The sequence below is a fragment of the Arachis ipaensis genome, chromosome B3 (genome assembly GCF_059453495.1).
Source record: "Arachis ipaensis isolate K30076 ecotype BB chromosome B3, ASM5945349v1, whole genome shotgun sequence".
NCBI lineage: Eukaryota > Viridiplantae > Streptophyta > Magnoliopsida > Fabales > Fabaceae > Arachis > Arachis ipaensis.
The window spans coordinates 5,207,403-5,228,284 of record NC_142438.1 but is presented as its reverse complement, the minus strand read 5'-3'; the positions used below and the strand labels follow the sequence as shown (position 1 = coordinate 5,228,284).

General features: G+C 38.4%; 3 protein-coding genes across 3 annotated transcripts; 1 reads left to right on the top strand and 2 right to left on the bottom strand.

Moving 5' to 3' along the window:
• The first annotated feature begins 2,601 nt into the window (after positions 1-2,601).
• On the top strand, positions 2,602-4,095 carry LOC107632328 (uncharacterized). The gene is made up of 3 exons (XM_088508119.1): positions 2,602-2,766; positions 3,120-3,392; positions 3,969-4,095. The coding sequence occupies exons 1-3, from the start codon at positions 2,752-2,754 to the stop codon at positions 4,029-4,031; spliced, it is 351 nt and encodes a 116-aa protein (XP_088364245.1). The 5' UTR covers positions 2,602-2,751; the 3' UTR covers positions 4,032-4,095.
• A 50-nt stretch (positions 4,096-4,145) lies between these two features.
• On the bottom strand, positions 4,146-8,724 carry PYD2 (pyrimidine 2). The gene is made up of 13 exons (XM_016331750.3): positions 8,492-8,724; positions 8,224-8,397; positions 7,441-7,492; positions 6,718-6,987; positions 6,381-6,592; positions 6,087-6,207; positions 5,875-5,962; positions 5,716-5,794; positions 5,462-5,549; positions 5,326-5,366; positions 5,167-5,219; positions 4,754-4,910; positions 4,146-4,525 (listed from the first exon to the last, which is right to left on the bottom strand). The coding sequence occupies exons 1-13, from the start codon at positions 8,573-8,575 to the stop codon at positions 4,334-4,336; spliced, it is 1,611 nt and encodes a 536-aa protein (XP_016187236.1). The 5' UTR covers positions 8,576-8,724; the 3' UTR covers positions 4,146-4,333.
• A 9,886-nt stretch (positions 8,725-18,610) lies between these two features.
• On the bottom strand, positions 18,611-19,093 carry LOC148569691 (uncharacterized). The gene has a single exon (XM_088508514.1). The coding sequence runs from the start codon at positions 19,088-19,090 to the stop codon at positions 18,611-18,613; it is 480 nt and encodes a 159-aa protein (XP_088364640.1). The 5' UTR covers positions 19,091-19,093.
• Positions 19,094-20,882: the final 1,789 nt, after the last annotated feature.

Genomic DNA, 20,882 nt, shown 5'->3' with positions numbered 1-20,882 from the left:
TAATCATCTTATTCTTAATATTAATTTGGAATCCAACGTTTATGATTTTATTATTATCTATGATTAATTTTTTATTTAATTTATTTTTTTAATAGAATCATAATCTATATTATAAAAAATTACACTAAAACATAGTATATGAGAATTACAATTATAATAAAGAGTACTAAAAATAATAAAAAAATTAAATATTTTCTTTATAGTAATTGAAACAAATCTAAAAATTTTTTATGATCTTTTTATATAGTATATTTTTAGTATTTTTAGTACTCTTTTTTTAGTATGTTATAATTTTTTATTATTATTATTATTTATAGTTAATTTTTTGTTTAATTTACTTTACCTAATAGAATCAATAAATTATATTATAAAAAGATAATAACAAACATAATACACAAAAATTACAATTATAAAAGTGTATAATATCAAACAAACAGTTGAAAAAATAAAAATAATAAATAATAAAAAATAGAGCTCATATAAATAGAAATAACAAGAATTTTATAAATAATATAATAACATACATGAAGGATAAAGTTGGTAAAAGATAAATAAATTGTTAGTATCTATGGCTAAAAGCTCGTTAGAAAAACGCAGAAGCTACAAATAGTTGCTTCTTGTAAACGTTGGTTTTGGTAGCAAAATCACTTCTGCGTTCATGAAAAAAATTTTGCCAAACCAAAAGTTGAAGCTTTCAAGAAGTCTAAACGTGCTTCTTCTCTTCCAACGAGTTTCCCAAACACACCCTTAGTCCTTAAAACTATTTACACTGATAATGTATCAAAATTAAATTCAATTGGGTTAGTCAAGTGGTTAATTCACTCGTTTACTTCAACTAGTGTCAGTTTGAATTTTGCCTTATACATACAATAACTTAATGGCTATTGACAACCCTTAAATAAAATTCTAAATTAGTCCTTGAATTATCAAAAAGATATTGTGAGAGCTAAAAGTAAATTATTATTAATTAATGGTGTAGTTAGATTATTTTCAAATAACAATATTATAATTTATAAGAGTGCATGCATGACAAGATTGTAATTTAGTTCAAGGATAAAGTATTAAATTAGTCATCTACGTTTGGACGTAATTCTGTTTTAGTCTTTAAAGTTTAAAGTGTCTTATTTGAATCCAAAAAAATTTTATTTAGTTTCAATTTAGTCCCACCGTGAGATCAAAGATAAATAATTAACAAAATGTCCTACATGACAGCAGTATAAGAACAAAGTCGATAATTTGGAGAATAAGTACAAGCTCCAGAGGCACAAAATCAACTGTGGATACATCAATACATGTATTTAACATTTTTTTAGTTTTATAGAAAATATTTCATTTTAATTATAGGAAAAATGATAAATAAATGTATTGATGCTTCCACGTTGATTTTGTACCTCTGGAACTTGTATTTATTCTCTAGATTATCGACCTTGTTCTTATACTGCTGTCATGTAGGATATTTCGTTAATTATTTATCTTTGACCTCCGGTGAGACTAAATTGAAGCTAAATGAAACTTTTTTAGATTCAAATAGGACACTTTAAACCTTAAAGACCAAAACAGAATTACGCTCAAATGTAAGGACCAATTTAATACTTTTTCCTTTAGTTCAATTTCAGAACTTTTCGTTTTAGATATAGAACAGATTTGTCACTATATTTGATAGTAGATATTGGATTCATATGAAACAAAATTAGTTGAATTTTACTAATTCAACTTTTTTTTTATATGATACATCCTAATGTATCTCTTATTATGTTTCTGAAATTGTTGAAGTGTATGTTTCATAGTTTGATTGTTATACAATGGTATTATAAAAGAATCTTATACTCTTATAGTGAATGTTTGTGTAACTTTTTTCTTAATTAACGATGTATAAAAAATAAATAAGTAGAAGAAATCAAATCAAACCCATTCAATAATTGCAACAATGTTTACGCTTTATAATATGAGTTTAATTTTGATACACTAAATATAAATAGTCTTATTCAGATGACCAATTAGTTTAGTTTATTAAACAGGTTCATTCTTATATTTGTAATTATCAAAGGAAAAAATGAATGAACAAGATTGCAGTATCTGAGATGAACTATGATGATAGTTGAATGACAACACAAAAATTGTACAATAATTTTTTGTTTCTCTAGGAATTACAAAAGAAAGAGTCAATGATATTATAATTTTGACATCCATGTTGAATTAAAAAAGAAGTCGAACACATTCCAGAAATTAGTTTGGCAGGTAAGTTGTTTCAAGTTTTCATAAGATAAGAAAAATGAGAATTCTTTTGGTGCAAAATTAGTGTATAGATAGATATCTTGTATTCTACGGCATAGAATAGAACCACCATATCTACCTCAAATTTAGGAAGTTTTATTCTAATTTTGATACAAACCTAAGAACAGAAGGATAAAACACTTAAGTGGACAACCACAAAATTTTTTGCACTACTTTTACTCTTATCAAAGATTTCATACATCAACAAACAAATCCTTCAATCATGCTGAGCCCTCCATCATGAAGCTATGAATTTGATATAAATATGAAAAATACTTGGCATAACAAATTCAATTTTTTTTAATCCTAGTTTCCCAATAGTTCAAAACTTCAAATACACCACCCTTCCAAAACCTTCAAATTAGAGGCATAAAAAAAACTATTGATGAAGTTTCTAACACATAAACTTTTACAATTATAGTTGCAGCTCGGTCCCCCCCCCCCCCCCTCTATTCGAAAAGGGTCTTCATTTTAGCCATGGAACGAAAGGAGGTAACCTTAAAAAAAACAAACATGATCTTTCCTGCCATGGCACGAACAAGAGGCGAAGCCTCGCCGTCTTTGAAGTTTTACAATTAGTTCCTTTTTTTATATATCTTTTCCTTTTAAAAAAAAAATTGCCCTTACTAATATTAATATGTAACATAATGGTTATAGAATGATACATTGGAAGATTTGAATTCTTGATCTTGTAATGGTTAATGTGCGTTGATCAAGGGGTGTATTAACCAACACAAGTTCAAGGTTGATCTTCCAATTAAAACAAAAACTATGCCATTATGTTGATGATGATGATAATAATGATTAGTGACTTATGATGCTATTGAATTGTGTTTGCATAGCAGAAAAAGGCTCCTTCTTCAGTGAGTTCTGTGCCTCAATTTGGAGGGTGGGATCAGAGGGATCCAGGATCTACAAACTATTCAATGGTTTTTGCTCAAGCACGTGCAAACAAGAAGAGTATGAAGAATGATTTGACTGAATCAATTAAGCGTGCAAGCCTTGGGAGTGAGGAAGAGTTTCTTAATGCTAATGCTAATGCTAATCATGCTCAAGGAAAATCTCATGCTAATGCTATTAATGTTAATCATACTCATCAAGATGAACCTCTTGGCATGGTGAGACTTTCTTTCTTATTAGTTATTAGTAGTTCTTAACTTCTTATGCAATTCTAGATCTTAATTTGGAAGTTCTTGAATCTTTGATAGTTTAATGTATTCTTAGTATGATTTGATATGCTCCACTTAGTTCTGGTCCATACACCCCTTGATCAACGCGCATGGATCATTACTAGATGGAGCTATCTAAAGCAAGTTTTAAGTCGTTCGTTATATCAATGTAGTTGATATTATAATAACAGCATTGCGACTACAATTAAGATTTTGAATTGTAATCCAAAACCACATAACATCAACCCTAATGACATGAAATGTTAGTATAATTAAAACGTCACTCTATTAAAAAGTTTTGAAAAATGACCACCCTAATTCGGCACTCTAGAGGAAATAGGACTAACCAACCAATCCTAGGGCAATGCCATAGAAGACAAATGGGTTGAGGTAAGAACTATTAAAACATACTATTAAGATTTCTGTTTCAAATAACATGGAAGATGAAGGAGAATTGACTTCAATGGAGATAGGTGAAAAACAAATTTCTAATTCCCATGTTGTGTATTATCTCATTCATTGCAGGGGAGGAGAAGGATCCCAACCTTCATAGATTGCTGTATTAGGCCACGATATGTGATAGAATAATCATAAAGCCACTCCTTGAATTTTCAAAATCAAGGGCACTCTATATTGAATCATCATAAATGGATCCATTCATAACTTCTGTGAGACTTTGTGTGTAGATGAGACAGGCTCAACAGAAACCAAGTGTTCTATACTATTGATTGAGCTATTGTACAAAGTGTAAGCAAAAATGTACATTATATCAGTGGAAAAGAAGAACATGAAGCATACATACTTATATACATGTAATGCTTTCTAAATTCATGTACAAGAACATGTAACATTTTTCTTTATTTTTAAACTGAAAAGGATAGCTGAATGTTTTAAGAGGAAGATTTGGCTCTTTTTACTGGTGCTTTAAGGGAACTTAGATATGTGGAATCTTTCTTGTCCAATCCATCAAAGAGATAGCTATAAGGTTGCATTGGTATGTATCTGCCAGTACCTGGAGTAACCTTCAGTTCATTATTTTCCCATACAACTCTCCCTCTAGATATGGTCACTTCAACTTTCCCCTGAAAAACGAAAAGTAATTGATATATGGAACAGGCAACAAAAAAGGTAAGAGAGAAAGAAATAGACCACGAACAAATTGAGTTTATGAAACAACACTTCTATAGTTGATTTTCCTCGCCATTCTTTTTCTCTGAACCGCAATGGATCTTAACACTAATGCTGCTACTGTGAATTTGATTAACTTCAATCTCATGAGGGACCGGGTTATAATTAAAAAAAAAAAGTACCTTTCCTTTCTTTCCGTCGTACACATTCGTATCAAGTCTGGAGTGGTGTGACTTTGTTGATATCTCAAAGCTTGAATTTGGATTGAGGATTATGATATCTGCATCAGATCCCGGAAGAATTGCTCCTTTCCTTGGATATATATTGAATATTCTAGCACTGAGATGATTGTAAGAATTGAAAACATTAATACTACTTGGCTTCTTTAAGAAATATCTTTTTCCAACCAAAATAAAAACAATAAAGCAAAAACTGGATGCCAGATTTTACTCTGGGATTAAGGTTATCAAACTCGAGTTAATACATTCTCAGATTGAGTTTACGAGCAGAGCTTTACAATTCAAGTTTACCTAAGCTCCATGAATGGTAAACTCTCGAGTTTGATTACCTTGCTTTAGATCAACTCAAAACATACCATTCGGTGCTTGTCACCCGGACATAGTCGGTGACTGATATTTGGCCAGATTCCTGTGATAAACAGTAAACTACAGTTAAAAAAGACATCCTCTCTTCCATATTATTGTAATTCCAACAAAAAATTTAGGGATTGCTAAGCTGGAAATTATGATCTTACCACCATAGTATCCCATACCAAATGCATCCTTTCTTCAATACCTATAATTTCAGGTTGCAATGCAAATTAATAATAAACAATAAATCAATTAGAATTCTTTGTAGATCACAAATAATCATGTGCAAGGTGTGATTACCATTGACACCATTGGGAATTTTCCGGAAGTCGTCAATTCCTAAAGCTTTTTGGGTGGAATTAAAGGCACAATGGTCAGTTCCTACCAACTGCAAATTTGCGAAAGGTAAACTATTGTTAAAAGAACATAGTGTGCTGAGGACAGACATAATATGTAGATCACAAATGATCAAAATTGGATAGGATGTATTGCATGGATGTGAGAGAATCCTAACTACTTTGATCAAACTCTTATTGCTGAAAAATTATTGAAACCTGCAAAACTCCGGTTGCAAGGGCAGCTTGAAGTGCCTTATCGTGTCCTTTACTTCTAATCGGGGGACTCATAACATATCTGAAACATGAAATGATATCACTTACATTCTCGAAACTTAAAAGGAAAAGAAAAACAAATAAACAAGTGAAGTCACTTACGATGCTGCAGTCCTAAAGTCGGGATGCCAAAGCCATGATTCATCGAGGACTAATCCAGAGACAACAGGTTCTCCGATAACCCTTTGTCCTGCAGCATCAACACAAACAAGTGACCCAACTAAAACTAAGCCATCAGAGAACCCAAAAAGAAGCTTAAAAAGGTCACATCAATGAATATTAAACATAATGGTACAGTGATCTAAATTGAAAACCTGACTTTCGGGCCTTTGCAATTTCTTCCATTGCATCAATGCTCATCACATGAACCACATATAACGGGGTGTTCACAAAATTTGCCAAGCGAATAGCGCGTCCAGTTGCTTCTCCTTCCAACTACACAGATATGCAAGTCAAAGTAGAAATAATTCATGTTCCATAAAACATGAAGAGACAGATACTTTCTAGACTGCACAAATTGTAGGATATTTGAAAAGAAAACACAATCAATCTAATAATGTTCCAATTAAATGTGGTTTGACATAACAAATAGAAATATGAGAACTTACCACTGCAGGCCTTGAAAGGGCGTGCCCCTCAGGACCAGTTATTCCAAGTTCTATCATTCTTTTTTGGCCTTCATCCACAGCATCTCCATTTTCTGCATGGACCATAGCTAAGGCGCCGAGGGACTTGCATCTCTTAAATCCTTCCAGAATAAGCTCATCATTGACCATAAGAGCTCCTTTGTATGCCATGAAAAACTTGAACGAGTTGATACCTGAAAACAGAAAACATACATGTACGAATAAGATAAATTCCTCCAAAGTTTTCTGAATTTGAAATACCTATCGCCCCATATTCAACCAGATTATCCAAATCGCAATACGGAAATAGAATTAAGACCTTTCTCCTTGACCATGATCTCCATTTCTCTTGAAACATCATCATTCCATTTGGTAATAGCCATATGGAAACCATAATCCATGCAAGCCTTCTTTGCCTTCCTTTCATAGGCTTCATAACCAGCCGTTAAACTACCATCCACTGGTATAACAAAGTCGATGTGCATAGTTGTCCCACCGGCTAACGCTGCAGCATGACCACTGAAGAAGTCGTCTATTGTTCCACTACTCATAAAACTCATATCTAGGTGTGTGTGAGGATCAATGCCTCCTGTTGGTCAACAAAAGAAGCATTTGTAGAGTCAGGTAAAAGATGAAACGAGACACCATAACTTGAATCAGATGAATCTCAGATCCAACAAGTGCGAGGGTACGAGGTAAAGGACTAACATAAAAAATGTGAAACTCGAACAATATTACAATACTAGTAGAGATTAATCTTGATACACTGTCAACCAATCAGGTGTACTCATATAGTAACTTTTGAGGTGATTATTGTGACCTACACACACTTGAATGATTATATCAAAATTTCTATCTGACTAAACAGTAAAAAATTTAATCAATAACTGTAAAAGAGGAAGATACACAGGTGAAGGTCATAACAAGTCTGGATAAAAAACATGAAAATGAACAGGCTTGGAACTCAACATGCTGGAAATTTATCAGAACTTCCACTGACACATAAAACAATCGACATCTATTGAATGTCACAAGGCCTAACCTGGAATGACATACTTCCCAGTGGCATCGATCACTTTCACATCATCCCCAACCTGCCGATGAAATCAATTAAGAAACAAATCATACAAGATACAACTTTTTCTTTTCTTTTCATCTAAACCACCAGTACTTAACACACTATATCAGAACTAATCTGATTTGAACTCATCAGCATGCTTGGAAAATCATTGGAGTAGTTCAAAATCCACTCTAGAAACCACTCCTCCCAAAAGCTTAAGCTGATAGGAGGAGACAACATGAACGGTTATATCTCTAACACTCTTCCTCAAGCAAGAGCTTCTTTTAAGTTTTGCTTGATTTTTGCATAGGCATTTTTTTCTCTTTTTATTTGCCTTATGCTATTTTTAATTTTTCACTTTTGGGATTCACCAAAGATCAAACTCTAGACCTTTCGGACATAGAGTTCTGATACCATGTCATGAAACCACTTATCCCAAAAGCTTAAGCTGATAGAAGGAGACAACATGAATGGTTATATATCTAACATGTTTGTTCAAAATCAATTTCATGATTGGATAACCATTGGTGATGTTTCTCAAGAATTGATTCTCAGAGAACCACCACAAATCTGTTACCTTCCTTCATAATCACTCGTAAAGAGACTATGAATCTTAGCTAAGAATCAATTTGATATATAATGAACCCTACCTAGAATCAATTCTGAAAGCTCAAGACAGAAGTAAAAACAATGCTAGCCCTAACCAGCAACCACAAATCTTATATCTTATATAAAAATAATTGAAGAGATAAACGCATGACATACAGTGATAGAAGGTTCGACAGCAACAATGATACCGTCTTCAACATAAACATCAGCAAGTTGCTGGTGATGAGCGTTGACCACAGTGCCTCCCTTTATTAACAACTTCGACGGTGCGGTTCCACTTCCACACGCGGTGGCGGAGCCACTCTCATATTCAAATCCAGCATCACAGTACTGAAAACCAAACACAATTTCCAATCAAAGTGATAAAGAGAATCCACAAGAACATGAATGGCAACTGAATGGAGAACGAAACACGCATAAAAACCTGGTTAGATTGAGAGAGTGAAGATTGAATGATAGAGAAGAAGATGAAGAGAGGACAAAGGAGTTCTGATACGAAGCTCGCCATCACTGATTACTCAACTCACGCTTGGGTTCAGAGCCAACGGCTGAAGCACTTCTTCAATTCTTCTTGGTTGCAGTCACGTGATCTGAACCGCTATGACCACGTGCCCGAGAATCATGTCCCCAAAAAATTTGGAAAAATCGGGATAGATCAAATAAATTATCAACTAATTTTTATATATTTTGAATGAAAAAATTTAAATGCCTCACGTTTTAAAAGGTAAAGAAAGTTTTTATATTTTCAAAAAATTTAACATTATCATTGTTCTAAACAAATAAACTATTCATTTAAAGAAGTCTAAATTTTTTTTAATGTTTAATTATTCTGTTAATTCTTATAGTTTTGCGAAATTTTTAATTAGGTTTTTATATTTTTTTTCTTTTAATAGAGTCTTTGCACCAAATTTTTTTTAATTGGATCTTTATACTTTTTTTTCTTTTAATTTGGGTCTTTGGACTAATTTTTTTTTAATTGGGTTCTTATGCTATTAAATCAATTACTGTCAAAAGAGATCTAATTAGAAAAAAAAATTGGTACAAAGATTCAATTAAAAGATAAAAAAGTATAAGGATTTAATTGAAAATTTTGCAAAATTATAGGAAATAACAAAGTAATTAAATATTTTTTTAAGTTGATTGAGTTTTACTAATTAAAATTCAACACATGTTTCGATTAAAAAAAGAAAAAAAAAAAGAACTAAAACAAAGAAAAAAATTAGTGTGTTTACTATTGCTGTTGTGCATGAGCGATGATTTTATTGTTTAGGTTAATATTGCTTTGACCATAATTTTTATTCATCCTTATATGTTTAGATTAATAATATTGATGTTGCTGTTCTTTATACTAATATTGCTGTTGCTGTTGTTTAGATTAATACTGTATGAAGCGATGATTATTATTAAGCCTTATATGCTAGTTAGAGTAAGCTAAAAGAGTGATTCCCTGGTTTATTTAGAGTCTAACAGTTTAGCTATTTATTTAAAAATGTAGTTAAAGTGAGAAACAATAATGCCTATAAAAACTGCGAGTATTGAGTTAACCGAGAAACAATAATTTTGCTATCAAATTTCCCATTGGATGAATATCAGACCTCAGGGAAACTTGTTTTATATATGAATGGTGCATTTCAACAAAAAACCTGATGTTTCTTTTTGTGATATTTTAAGTATTATGATATACATTGATCTTAAAATGGACTAACCTTCATTCTGTCTAACTTTCTTTCACAAAAAAGATATACCTGTTAGATATAGTTGTTTCTTTTTATGTTATATTATACCATTCAATTTTCAGTTTGTTGTATATTTGGATGGCCGAAATGTTTGGGTTTTCACTTTATGAGCTCAATGACAATATTTTTTATGTATAGAAATTAAGTAATGAGTTTGTTACTTTCAAATTTCCTTTTGATTCGGAAAGAGATTGTGATTTGTTTATTTGTATTTTTTTTTTTAATGCTTGGACTTGTTATAATCTGTGTTAGTTATTGTTCATACCCTGACACGCTAAGGCACAGGTCCAAACGAAAGACTCAACTCAAAGAATTGAGTCTCACCCTACACCGACCTTCCCCTAAAGAAGTCGGCTCCTGCCACGACCTGCTCTAAAGAAGTCAGGGACGAAGATTAGCTGGCAGATAAACACTCATTCAAATGAGTAACTACCCCTAAAATCTCTCACCCACTTCCAGGAGCCATATCTCAACTTCTCTAAGATAAAGGGACGGTTATCCACCTTAAAAGGTGGATCTACTTCAACGGTGGTTATTGGTTTACCACTATAAATACACTGACACCCCTCAGGTATCTCTAAGTCCCAATACTCTCTAGACCTGCTTATACCCTTGCTGACTTAGGCATCGAAGTGTCTTTGCAGGTACCACCCCCCATTCACTCGTACTCACAAGTCGGACGGAGGCCCAGAAGCGCGAATCCCTTCGAAGGCTTCCCTCCTCAGACGATTGAGCTAGCCTGACGAGTCCAACCCATTAATCTCCGGTTACCCATCGTAACATTGGCGCCATTGCCGGAGACCCGAGAGATCAACCAGTAATGGCGGACAATTCACCAGAAGATGGTTATACAGCGTCCGATTCCGAACAAGAAAACCTAGATACCGGAAACAACGACGCGGACCTAACCCTTCACTAAGGAGCCAACGACCAACATAGAGAAGGCACCTCTGGGTTAAAAAACCCAAATGTAAACTCCTCGGAGGGACGAGAATCAGGAAAGGAAGGGCCACCCCCTGCAGCCGAGCTAATGGAGTTGGTCCACGGCCACCAAGGTCGTTTAGAACAGCTGGAACAGGAATTAGAGCGACAACGAGAGGCGGAGCGAAATCTCAGGAAAGAAATAGAGCGACGAAAAGAGTTAGAAGAAAAACTCTTGAAGCTAGAATCTTTCTTTAGAAGTCGGAACCCCATGGCGACCGAGAAGAGTTGCCCCTGGGAGGAGAGGATCCATTCAGTGAGGACATAATGAGGGCAAAAGTTCCAAGAAACTTCAAAAGCCCTGATATGAACCTCTATGACGGAACCACAGACCCGAAGCATCATTTAAGCAACTTCAAAAGTCGAATGTATCTGGCTGATACTTCTGATGCAACTCGCTGCAAAGCTTTCCCGACCACCCTATCAAAGGCGGCGATGAAGTGGTTCGATAGCCTCCCTCCAAGGTCGGTTACCAGCTTTGAGGACCTCTCGAGAAAGTTCTTAATGAGGTTCTCCATCCAGAAGGATAAAGTAAAGCACGCACCGAGCCTCCTGAAAAAATAAAACAGGAGGTCGGAGAACCTTTACGGGACTATATGGAAAGGTTCAACAAAGCGTGCTTGGAGATTCAAGACCTGTCCACGGAGGCAGTCATCATGGGACTAGTAAATGGACTTAGAGAATGTCCCTTCTCGCAGTCCATATCAAAAAGGCACCCCACCTCCTTGAGCGATGTACAAGAAAGAGCAGAAAAGTACATCAACATGGAGGAGAATGCCAGACTACGAGAGCCAAGTTGGCGACCTGGGCACCCCCACTCGGTAAAAGAGAAAGAAAGGGAGCCCAAGAAAAAAGAGGAAGTCGGTCTCGACAGACCAAGGAGATATCACTCTTATACTCCTCTAAAAGTTTCCATAGTGGATGTATACAGAGAAATCTGCAATACTGAAAGACTGCCACCTCCCAGACCCATCAAAAATAAAAAAGGAGGAAGCCGCAGCGATTACTGTGAGTACCATAAGACGTATGGCCACTCAACAAATGATTGCTATGACCTCAAAAATGTGATAGAAAAGTTGGCCAGAGAAGACCGACTTGATAGATATCTCATGGAAAGGTCGGACAATCATGGGAAAAGAAAGCGGGATGACGAGGACCGAAGAGACCCACCACCACAAACCCCCGAGAGGCACATACATATGATCTCGGGAGGATTTGCGAGAGGAGGACTCACCAAGTCATCTTGCAAGAGACACCTCAAGCGAGTTTATCAGGTCGGGAGCAAAGCACCCGACCTCCCAACTATCTCATTTACAAAAGAAGATGGGCAAGGAGTAATCCATGGACATGACGATCCAGTGGTGATAACCATGATCCTGGCAAATGCCCATCTCCACAGAACTCTGGTAAACCAAGGAAGTTCAGCAGACATCCTTTTCAAGCCCGCGTTCGACAAACTAGGGTTGGATGAAAAAGAGTTAAGAGTTTACCCCGATACCCTATACGGTTTGGGAGACACGCCAATAAAACCACTGGGATTCCTGCCCCTCCATACGACTTTTGGGAAAGGGAAAAAATCCAAAACTCTGAGCATAGACTTTATAGTCGTCGACGTAGGGTCAACATATAATGCATTGATTGGCAGAACTACCCTAAATCGACTCGGAGTAGTGGTATCTACCCCCCACCTTTGCATGAAATTCCCGACATATGCGGGCATAGCAACGGTACGGGGAGACCAGAAATTGGCAAGAAAATGCTACAATAAAAGCCTGAACCTAAGAGGAAAATGCAAGGAAGTCCACACCATAGAGCTCGGCGGCACGAGAGCCAAAGAAGAGCTGCGGCCACAACCAGGGGGAAAAACTGAAGAAGTACAGGTCGGCGAAGAGGAAGGAAAAAATACCAACATAGGAGCCGACCTAGAAGAAAACCTAAAACAAAGGTTGACAAAGCTCTTAAGAGATAATTCTGACCTCTTTGCCTGGAAAGCTTCCGACATGCCAGGGATAGACCCCGAGCTCATGTCCCACAGACTCTCGGTATACCCTGGATCACGACCTGTGCAGCAGCGAAGACGCAAACTCGGCCCAGAACGAGCTCAAGCGGTGGAGGAGCAGGTACAAACACTCCTGGAAGCCGGCTTCATCAGAGAAGTTAAATATCCAACATGGCTAGCAAACGTAGTACTAGTCAAGAAGCAAAACGGCAAGTGGAGGATGTGCGTCACTATACCGACCTAAATAAGGCATGTCCCAAGGACCCATATCCACTCCCAAGCATTGATACTCTAGTGGACTCTAGCTCGGGGTATCAATACTTGTCGTTTATGGATGCCTATTCGGGATACAATCAGATCCCGATGTACAAGTCGGATCAAGAAAAAACATCATTCATCACGCCTAGAGCAAACTACTGCTACGTGGTCATGCCATTTGGACTAAAAAATGCCGGGACCACGTACCAAAGGCTGATGAATAAGGTGTTCGCCCCCCACCTCGGGAACTTAATGGAAGTCTACGTAGACGACATGCTAGTAAAAAGCAAGGAAGAAACCGACCTCTTGACAGACCCAAGGTTGTCAAACTCGCGAGTCTAGGTAAACTCGTGGAGCTGACCTAGACTCGACTCGTAGACTCGTACGAGTTTACCAGTTATACATTTAAAAAATATATATATATATATATATATATATATATATATATATATATATATCATGTATAATATATATATTTACTCAGATATAGACATTCAAACCTAACAATTTCAACATCAAAATACATAATAAATTAACCTAATACTAAAATTACAAGTTACAACAAGTACTTTGGATCACACATTTAAATCCTTCACAAGTATTTATCTAGTTCAACATAAAACACACAATTACACAATCAAAGGTTCATAAGACAACCAAAACACAAAAGAAAACAACAAAGCAACAATTAAATTTCTAATAAACTCTAAAACTCAAATCCTCCAATATCTTCATCTTCCATGGCATCAACATCATCATCTTCACCATCTTCACCATCTTCACCCTGTCCCTGAACCAACATTCTCAGACATTTTGTATTTTTATCCCTAAAAATCAACAACCCAAACAACAAATTCAGATTCAGATTATCCACTAACTAAATTCAGATTCAGATTATCCACTAACTAAATTCATAACTAACACTAGTTTCAGCTACACTTACAACAATAATGTTTAAAAGATGAAAAATTTTCAGCATCATAAGACTTAATCAATAATCATCACTCCAAATGCAGTACAGCAAGCAATACTTTTGTGATTCGGAATAATATACCACCAATCACCCAGTTATGAGTTAACCCAAAAGTCCATTCTCATTGTCATATGAACCCCCTTTGAGGTCATCAATATGATCAAGCACAAACAAATTAAAACAATGGCAACCAGAGTCAACCACCAATACTCCAATACTCACTTTATCACACAACAGATACATTTTCATTTAAACTAACAATTCATACTTCAGACTTTCAATTAAACTAACACAGTAAGTTAGTAACACTAACTAACAATTCAGACTTGAGAGTTTCAATTCACTAATTCAGACTTCAGAATTTCAGTAAACTAAAGACTAAACATAACTACATAACAGAAGCAGAAAACAAAAGAAAAAAAATATATAGCAGAAGCACTATCCACACATTTTAACCATGATTGAAGCATGAAGCATGAAGTACAGATTACAGAAGCAGGCAAGCAGCATCAGTTTTTTTTCACACATTAATTTTTTTTCAACAGATCAAACGCAGATCAGGGCCTTAATAAATTTGCAGAATTGAATAATTGCAACCAAAATTGTTAGCATTTGAATTAGTTTAACAAAATTACCTTGGAGATGGGCAGACTTTATCACTTGAAGCAGATCGGCAGTGCTTCGGTGAAGAAAAACAGAACAAGGCCGACGAGGGCAGAACAGGGGAGGGGAGGCAAACGGCGTGGTGGTCTGGTGGTGGGCTCTGGCACTGTGCGACTCTGCGTGGTGGTCCTTCACTAGGCTCTGCGACGCTGCGTGGGTGAGCGGTGGGGGATGAGGGATGAGGCGAGGGGAGGTGAGAAGGCGAGGGGTCCGTTTGGACTCTGGCGTCCGGCCTCTGCGTGGCGGCGCAGACAACGCCGCCGTTAGATGGTGGAGGGTGTGACGAGTGAAGCTGGCCGTGAGGGTTTGGTTGAGGGAGTCACTAGGGTTTCGAACTTTAGTTCACTCCTTCATTAGTGGTGTGGGTTTAGGTTGCGGGTTTGGGTTAGCCGCTTCTGTAAGGTTTTTTTTTCTGGGCCAAAACGATGCCGTTTTGGCGAAAATGGGCAACGAAATTAAACTCGCTGACTCGGTAGCAAACTCGTGAGTTTGCACGATTTTATCCGAGTCTAGCCGAGTCAACCCGAGTCTACCCAGAAACGAGTTTATATCCGAGTCAACTCGATCACACTACCTAAACTCGTAAACTCGTACGAGTTTACGAGTTAACTCGCGAGTTTGACAACCATGGACAGACCTCTCGCAAGTTTTCAACACTATAAGGTTGCATGGGATGATGCTAAATCTCGTAAAATGTACCTTCGCGGTAGAGGCTGGAAAATTCCTAGGATTCATGTTGACGCAAAGAGGAATTGAAGCTAATCCCGACAAATGCAAAGCCATCCTAGAGATGAAAAGCCTGACTTGCTTAAGAGAGGTTCAACAATTGAATGGTCGACTTGCAACCCTCTCCAGGTTTTTGGCGGGATCAGCATTAAGATCCCTTCCACTGTTCTCTCTACTAAGAAAGGGATGTCAGTTTGAATGGACTCCAGAGTGCGAAGAAGCATTCCAAGAGTTCAAAAGGTTCTTGAGCCAACCTCCAATCCTGACCCGACCTTTAGTTGGAGAAGAGCTCGTCCTATACTTGTCTGTAGCAGACAAAGCTGTAGCGTCTGCACTAACACGAGAAGATGAGGTCGGGCAGCATCTCATGTACTTCACCAGCAAAGTCCTACAAGACCCTAAACTAAGGTACCACAAAGTAGAGAAGTTCGCCTACTCCTTAGTAATAGCCTCACGGAGGTTACGGCCTTACTTCCAAGCCCACACAATAAGAGTCCGAACGAACCAACCCATAAAGCAAATCCTCCAAAAGACGGATGTTGCAGGGAGAATGGTTCAGTGGGCAATAGAGCTCTCCGAGTTCGACTTAAAGTATAAAACCCGGACGGTAATTAAAGCCCAATGCCTCACCGACTTGATAGCGGAGTACGCGGGAAACCAAGAGAAAAAACCAACTACATGGGAACTATACGTAGATGGATCCTCAAACAAAACAAGAAGCAGTGCAGGCATAATACTGGTTAATGAAAGGGGAACGCAAATAGAGGTTTTCCTCAAATTTGAATTCCCATCTTCTAATAATCAGGCAGAATACAAAGCCCTGATTGCAGGTTTAAAGCTGGCAGAAGAAGTCGGTGCAACAAAAGTGATGATATTCAGTGACTCTCAAGTGGTGACCTCCTAGATAAATGGAGAGTATCAGGCCAAAGACCCAAATATGAAGAGATACTTGGAAAAAACTCTGGATTACCTTGGGCGCTTTGCAGAAATCGAGATCAGGCATATAACTCGGGATCTTAATAGCAGAGCAGACGCCCTCTCCAAGTTAGCAAGTACCAAACCAGGGGGGAATAATAGAAGCTTGATCCAGAAAACTCTCCAAGAACCCTCTGTGGTGAAAGCAGATGATAAACAAGATGTCTTTGAAGTGACCGGGCTAAACCTCGGGTGGATGAATCCCTTGGTCGAATACCTAAAATTCGACATCCTCCCCAAAGAGGAAAAAGAGGCAAAAAAAATCCGGAGGGAAGCGCAATACTACACGCTGGTGAAAAATATCCTCTATAAAAGAGGAATATCAACACTATTGCTAAAGTGTGTACCGACCTCAAGGACCACTGAAGTACTAGAGGAGGTTCACAATGGGATCTGTGGAAACCACCTCGGAGCCAGGTCGCTAGCCAGAAAAGTAATCCGAGATGGGTTCTACTGGCCGACCTTGCAGAAAGATGCCACAGAATTTATGAAGAAGTGCCAACCATGCCAGATGCATGCAAATTTCCACGTGGCTCCCCCCGAGGAGCTCATCAGTATAACTTCTCCATGGCCCTTTGCAAAATGGGGGATGGATCTGTTAGGAACTTTTCCCCAGGCCCCAGGACAAGTCAAATACTTAATTGTGGGAATAGATTACTTCACAAAGTGGATAGAAGCAGAACCATTAGCCACCATCACAGCCCAGAGAAGTCGGAGATTCCTCTACAAAAATATCATCACAAGGTATGGGATACCTCATTCCATCACCACAGATAATGGAATCCAATTCACCGACTCTACCTTCAGAAGCCTAGTAGCCAGTATGAAGATCAAACACCAGTTCACCTCGGTGGAACATCCACAAGCAAATGGACAAGTCGAGGCAGCTAACAAAGTCATACTGGCAGGACTAAAGAAAAGGCTACAAGATGTAAAAGGAGCCTGGACTGAGGAGCTCCCACAAGTGTTATGGGCCTACCGGACGACGCCTCAATCTGCCACAGGGGAAACACCCTTCCGACTTGTCTATGGCATAGAAGCCATGATACCAGTAGAAATCGACGAGAAAAGTCCAAGGGTGATCTTCCATGATGAGGTCGGAAACATACAGAGGCACAAAGAGGAGCTTGAACTGCTCCCCGAAGTCCAAGAGCAAGCCCAGATAAGAGAAGCAGCATTGAAGCAAAGAATGACTACCAGATACAACAAAAAAGTCATTCGAAGAAGTTTTTCCCCAGACGACTTGGTCTTAATTAGAAACGACATTGGAGTCAACAAATCTGGGGAAGGAAAGCTGGCTGCTAATTGGAAGGGACCATACAAAATTAGTGAAGTCCTAGGAAAAGGTTATTATAAGGTGACCGACTTAAACGGCACCGAGTTACCAAGATCGCAGCATGCTTGTAATATGAAAAGGTACTATAGTTAAAAGCGAACTCTACTCCCTGATGTACTCTTTTCCCAACTTCATGATTTTTTTCCAAAAGAAAAGAGTTTTTTCTGAAGGGGAGATTTTAATGAGGTATCATAGTAGAGGCTAAGGGACCATAAAAAGTCAAAAACCCTTAGTAGCAATAAAGTACCTTTGCAAATAAATAAAGATCTTTTACAATATCTCTTATAAATTCCTTCTCGTTTTCTTTCTTTCCACGAAACGCGCCGACTTAAGCTCGACAAAGCATGAAAATCCCATGAACTGATCTAGATGGTCGTCAGGATGAAACGACGAGGTACAAGTCAGCGTAAAGAGGTTATAAAAGTAGATCGTGAAAAACTCGGAAAACACCCGACTTATAAGTCGGAATAACCGAGAAGTAAAGAAACGCATCGCAAAAGTAACCTAAGTCATAAGAACTCAATAAATCAAAATTGAGTATAAGGAATACTAAAAAGAGATCAGAAAACCTATTGAAAGCACCAAGGCAAAAGGCTGTCCCAAATTCTTAAGAAAAACTTAAAGAAAAGGGACAGTCAGCCAAGGAAAAGGTTTGTCAAGGATCAAAAAAGGTTTTTTGAAACCTAAAAACAGAAAAGCATGCACACAAAAAGACAAAGAAAAATAACCTAAACCCTTATCCAAAAAATGGTATTTTTAAATATTTTGTTTACGGCCATAAAAGGCCAAGAAAAATGTCAGCAGACAACCACCACCACATAAAAAACAAATAATTTTTTTAAAAAAAAGAGGGGGACACACAGGCCGGGCCCCCATATAACCACAACAAATTTTTTTCAGCTAGGAAGGACGTCACCACCAGAGTCAGGGAGAGCAGTCGGAGCACCACCAGAGTCAGGGAGAGTGGTCGGAGCGCCATTAGGACCAGGAAGAGAAGCGTCCATAGGAGATGGAGTGGAAGTTCCAAGAGCCTTTGAAGAACTCGGGGCATCTTTTGGTCGGGGAGGGGACTCCATTATCCTCTGCCCCCGAGTCTTTAGATCAGACTCGGTGACATAGCGAGGAGAGGGAGGAGAAACGATAGCTCCGTCGATCACAATTTTATCCGGATCCAAGGGAGAGAGATCCAGGTCGGGAGCAAGAACCCCGACCTGTTCCTTAAAGATCCTCCATGCTTCTTTAGCCCCGTCAGCAATGGAGTCCTCCAACTCTGTATAGGCCTCCCGAGCTCTCATCAAGTCCTTCTTCACCTCCACAAAGTCCTCGAACAAACTCGAATAGCTCTCCTGCGCCTTTTCCCTCAGGCCCTCCGACATGGAACACTGGGCCTGCAACTTCCTCTCCCTCTCCTAGAGGCCATTCCTCTCCTCCTTCAATTTGGCGACCTCCTCCCTCAGCACCTTCTCATGTCCTTGATATAAGCGAAGCCTCCCCTCCAGCTCCTCAACCCTCGAGGATGAACCCAAAGAGCTAAGGGGAGTCTTCTAAAAAATATCAAGGAACTTCGTGCACACCCCTGCCGCCCTGATACTCTCCTGAGCCAGAATAGTGAGGTGGTTTCGAACAGAAGCATCATCCATACCTATGCGAGTATGATGATAGATATGCTTCCGAACAAATTGAGGGGCATCCACCTTGGCCTCACCTTCAAAAGAAAATCTAGACTCTAAAGTCTTGCGCTTCTTCTTTTCTGGCTCAGGGGAAGATCGGGGAGGAGGGGACGACTGAGAAGAGGCTGAAGAAGAAATGACAATAGGTCGGGTAGGGGTCCCCAAATTGTGAGGAGGAGGGGGAGGAGAAGGAAGAGAAGGACCAGCTGCCCTGGCACCGCCGACTCTGGCGCGAGAGCTCGCCTTGGCCTCCTGAACCCTCTGGTAAGACTCCCTGAAATTCTTTTTCGCCATTTCTGTAAAAAAGCAATTAGGAAGCTAAAGTCAGTAAAACAAGTCGGAGAATACAAGTCGTGCGACCATCAGGTCGGAAAATCTGATAAACAAAAAGCTACCTAGTTGAGCCTGGACAAAGGTCGGAGACCCCAGGAGAAACTTTTTTGTATCCAGGTAAGGGGCTCTCCCCCATACTTCTCGGAAGAACCCCACAATGGCCGCCTCCACCTCATCCAAATCCTCCAAACCATATTTTTCACAAGGAGATGCCTCTAGCCAGTACAGGGGAAAACGAGGAGAAGAATTTTCATCCAGAAAAAAGGGGTGGTGACCCTCTACAGCTTGAACTTTGAAAAAGAAATTTTTGAAGTCATGGAAGGATTCATCAAAAAGAGTAAAAACTCTCCGGCCTTGTATAGCCCGGAAAGACACCATTGTTGTTTATTATTTTGCCCACTGAAGAGCTTAGTCATATGGAAGAGAAAAAAGAAAATCTTCAAAGAAGTCGGAAAGTCTAATGCATGGCTGATAAATTGGTAAATCTTCAGAAAACCCCAAGAATTAGGGTGAAGTTGGGTAGGAGCAACACGACAGTGGCATAAAATAGCTACCTCGAAGTCAGAAAAAGGAAGAAAAATACCTAAGCGGGTAATCATGCTCTCATACATATAGAAAAAATGAGGGGCTGCCTCAGAATCCCTCCCAAAACAAACCCGGTCTTCTGGACCTGGGGCAATCAGTTCATATCTCGGCTCATCCTCATCAGAAGTACAGAGCCTATGACGTATGCGAAGGTCGGTGATGTAGTCAGTATCTACCCAAGGTTCCTCCCCAAGAACCGTACCGTCGACCCATAATGAAAGAGACTCTAAGGTAGACATCTTTCTAAAGGGGGCAACGAATCTTACAAAGAAAAAAGGAAAGAAATCAAAATAAAGTCTTTGAGGGTCTGAGGCAGAAGTTTCCAAAACCAATGGAATGGCTAAAGCTACGGTCAAACACTCCTCCGAAACAAAAACATGCAAATAAAAAGTATTTTGTGATAGAGGAGAAGGACTGACCTTTACTTCTGAAGCAATGAAGAAGAGCGACAGTCAACCACGAAGCTTCCTCCAAAAACAAGAGTGCACGAATATGAAGTTTGCAGAAACGAAACAATGAAAGAGAAGGAAAGTATTTATAAACACGCTAGGGGCATAATAATAAAACGGAAGCAATAATT